The sequence below is a fragment of the Austrofundulus limnaeus genome, unplaced genomic scaffold (genome assembly GCF_001266775.1).
Source record: "Austrofundulus limnaeus strain Quisiro unplaced genomic scaffold, Austrofundulus_limnaeus-1.0 Scaffold338, whole genome shotgun sequence".
Classification (NCBI taxonomy): Eukaryota; Metazoa; Chordata; class Actinopteri; order Cyprinodontiformes; family Rivulidae; genus Austrofundulus; species Austrofundulus limnaeus.
In genome coordinates, this window is record NW_013952740.1 from 94,730 (window position 1) to 98,826 (window position 4,097).

The following is a 4,097-nucleotide window of genomic DNA, read 5'->3' on the forward strand; positions in this document are numbered from 1 at the left end:
GCCTTAGAGGGCGGAGCTTACACGAAATAGAACAGCCTCTACCTCAAGAGGTAGAGGAGCCAAATGTCTGGCTCACTGCTGCCAACTAGTGGTCAGAGGCTGAACTACAACATAAAAATGAACGGCTGGCAGGAAAGTTGACATTTTAAACCTTAATAAAAAATCGATACAGGGCTTTAGAATATCGATACAGTATTGGGAAATGAAATATCGCAATATTTCAGTGTATCGATATTTTCTTACACACCTAACACGAAAATACCTTTTTATGTAATAGTGGAGGCTCTGCTGGGAGAGTTTTAATATCTTTAATAAATAAAATAAAATGCATGCACCAGTCTTAAAGATATAAAACAACTAAATACAAATAGCTCAAAATTATATTTTCAAACATTAAAAAGGTTTAGAGATTTCTTCTCTTTGTGGTAAAGTCACATTATTGACCTTATTTGTTAACAGCGGTTTTATCCAGAAAAACAAGCTGGACTGCCAAACCCTTTGAATACCTTTTCCACTGTTATTTTCTCTGCACTTTAAGTCGTTTTTTTCTCCCCCTATCAGTAAATATAGCTCAACTGGAACCACTCTTGAATTGTCTAAATGCCATAAAAAACCTGGTTGAAACTAAACTCCCTGACTCTAAATGAAAGAAAGTAAGACAGAAGTCATGTAACTGTTTTGACTTGTTTGGCTTCAGACATCTCTGCTGTCAGGAATCTGGGTGTTATTTTTCATGTTTTTAGATCAGGCAAAGCGATAAACATCACCACCTTGAAAGGTGACTCATGCTTTCATTACCTTTTGTTTGTAATGCTTTTGTGTTATGACTTGGATAAATCATCGGTGTCGCTTACAAATTGTCCTGAATGCAGCAGCTTGTCTTTTAACTGATGCTAAAAAACATGATCTCATAACATTGACTTCCTGTCCGATTATGAATTATTTTTAAGACTGTCCTGTTGACTTTTAATGTTTTTTAAAGGCTTGGCTCCATCACATTTATGTGATCTTATCATCTACACTCCAGTCAGAGCACTTTGGTCTATCAACCAGTCTCTTTGAAATCTCCCAAGAACCAAACTGAAGACAGAGGAAATTGAAAACAATTGAACTATATAGTTTTGGTCCATTGAGACTGTTGGGGTTTTTAAATCTTTGCTCAGGACCAAGATCTCTTTTCTGTAGCTTTTGATTCAAAGTTTGAGGTTCACTTAGAGCTGATGATGTTTGGTTGTATCGTGTTTCTGAACAGGTTAAATTTAGAGAAACGTGGTTTCAGTGAGCAGATTTTATTGCATGTGTCTAACAAGTTCAAGTTGGAAATCAAACAAAATGTTATGAGATGAAAAAAGTAACAGAGCAGTTGATCTGAAATCTACAGACAGGTGTTGCATTAACTGTATTCGTTCATTGCAGAACAAATTAAACTTTACTCGTTCACTTTATAAACAATTTTCTGTTTTGTCTCCGCAGACTGTTGCAATGCTGAAAAACATGCTGGAAAATAGTCCCCGAAATCTGTTCCATCAACCCTACAATGTAAGTGGACACACAGATACACAGTATACAAGGTCCAAAAAGTGTGGCGTACAAAACAAATGTGCTTTTATAATAAGTAAATATTCATTAAAATGTAAGCATTTACACATCAGTGTCAAAACTGAGCTAGATGAACAACACTACAACTGTTTTTTAAAAAAAGGAAAATAATTTAAGAGCTTAGTCAAAATGTGTTCACCCTTCTTACTAGTGTTGGACAGACCACCTAAACCAAGACCTCAGTGTATCGAGATAAGACCAAGARTTTTAGAGGCTGGACCACGTCCAGACAGAGTTTAAAAATGGAAACTAGTTTGCTAAATCATACAGGATACTAGTGTTGTAGTCAAGACCACCTAACCCAAGACAAGACCAAGACTTTTAGGGTTTGGACCAAGTCGAGAACAAGACCAAGGGAGGGCGATCACAGGCCTCATCTTTTTAAGTGGGAGAACTTGAACAATTGGTGCTGACTAAATACTTTTTCCCCACTTTAGCTAACTTAAAATGTAGAGCTAAAATTGACAAAATCTTTGTGTGAGGGCAGAGGAAAGAATTTTGCTACAGAGGCAGATTGTTGACGTTAGTGACGGTAAAAGTTTAAAGTTGTCCCCATTGTCTATGAAAGTAAGCACTGCTGAATGTACAAGTTGCTGTACGCTTTCTCCTGGTTGTTGTTTTACAATATTATTTATGAATAATGTAGCCAAACCTTTTACTTAAGATTTTGAAGACATCTTTTACCGCTCCCAGAGAACCACGGTTCACTTTCTGGGAGTGACTGCGTGTGAGTGATGGGGGTGCAGATGGGTGACAGCCGGTAACAAAAATACATTAATAGCAATAAGTCTGGTTTGGATTTGAATCAGTAGCTACATGTTAAATCCAATGAAAGCAAGAATGTTAACAACTTAATAGGACAATAATCTGGCTATTTAGTGATATTTCCACAGTTGTGGTCTTGACTGGTCCTGAAATAAAATTCCGAGTCCTCAATGTCCGAGACCGAGACAAGACCGAGTACAAAGGCTGTCGAGTCCGAGACAAAACCAAGAACATCAAAAAGTGGTCTTGAGACTGATTTTAAGACCAAGACCGGTTTCAAGTACTACAACACTACAGGATACTGTATGCAAGTACCAGTAGCTGATATTGACTAAATATTTTTGTGTGAAGGCCGGGTAAATAATTTTGGTCCAGAGGTAGATTGCTTTGCTAACACGTACACATAGCTTACCTTTCTACGGGCTTCCTTTCTAAGTGATGATATAAGTTTGACGTAGACCCCACCGTCTCTGAAAGCTGCAGAATTCACAAGTSGCTGTATGTTTCCTCCTGAATAATGTTTTACAAATATATTCTTTATGATTTATGTAGTCAAATATTATTGAAGATTTTACACACACATTCTCCAGCTCCCAGATAACCACTGCTCACTTTCTTGGAGTGCAGTGTGAGTGAAAAGAGGTGGGGATAGGTGACAATGGTAACAAAAATGCAGAATTGGATAGGAGTCATGCTTAGATTTGAATTGGTACATTTAACATCCAATGAAAGTAAAGATGTTAACAGAAATTGGACAAAATTCAGACAGTTCAGTGATATTTTCAGAGCTGTGGTCTTAAATGGTCTTGAAATGCAATCCCAATTCCTCATTGTCTGAGATGGAGGCAAGACCCAAGTACAAATGTGGTCAAGTCTGAGACTAGACAGACTATTAAAGTGGTCTTGAGACTGGTCTCAAGTACAACACTGCTTTTTATTAAAAAAAAGAAACATAACAGGTATAAATGTTCTTCAGATACTGATAATCAGAAAAAGTGATAATCAATGTAAGAGCTTTTATTAAAGCAGATGTTTTGTGGCTTTTAGAAAAACAATAATAAATGAAAAATTGAAATGTGGTACTCATAGTGTCTGTGCAGAAAAGTAAAAATCATTAAATTAGTTGTTGATAATATGAAGAGGAAATAGCATGAAAAGACATAAAAAGTCTGCCAATCAGAAAAAAAAAACAAATATTTTTAAAAGTTTTAAATATTACAAGAAAATCTGAAGAAGTTGCGTCTTGCATGACACAAAGCTGAAAAAGTTTTTTTTAGACCTAAGGCAGTTCAGTGTTAAAACCTGTTTTTTAAAGTGGAAGTCACTGTTTAAGCTTAAATACATCAAATTCTTATTGTTATTAAACTCATATCTTCAGAAAACAAAACATAATCTTAAATCATTCAGAAAAACCAAAGTTTCTCTGGATTCTTTGAGATGAGCAGCTGATCAGAAGATGAAAGAAGAGAGAAAGATGTACTTTAATCCAGGGTATAGGACTGTGGAATGGTCTGGAGGATGATCTTAAAAATACTAGATCTATGTATATATTTAAGAGACGGATAAAACAAGTTTTCTGAAGGAATATGGAAAAGTAAAATGTGAAGCTATATGAATTGTTGTTTGAGTTTGTTTTTATTTTTATTGTTTTGTAAATTGTTTTCTTTGAATATATTCTGGCGATCAAAGGGGCAGACATAAGACTTCTTCTTCTGCTACCTTTCATTTTATTT

General features: G+C 35.6%; 1 protein-coding gene across 1 annotated transcript in view; it reads left to right on the forward strand.

The window, feature by feature from the left end:
• si:cabz01007807.1 (uncharacterized) overlaps positions 1-4,097 on the forward strand; it is a 32,266-nt gene that overhangs the window by 900 nt on the left and 27,269 nt on the right. Inside the window, exon 3 of the mRNA XM_014022677.1 lies at positions 1,474-1,539. Coding sequence (XP_013878131.1) covers positions 1,474-1,539 — 66 coding nt within the window. The remainder of the gene's footprint in view (positions 1-1,473; positions 1,540-4,097) is intronic.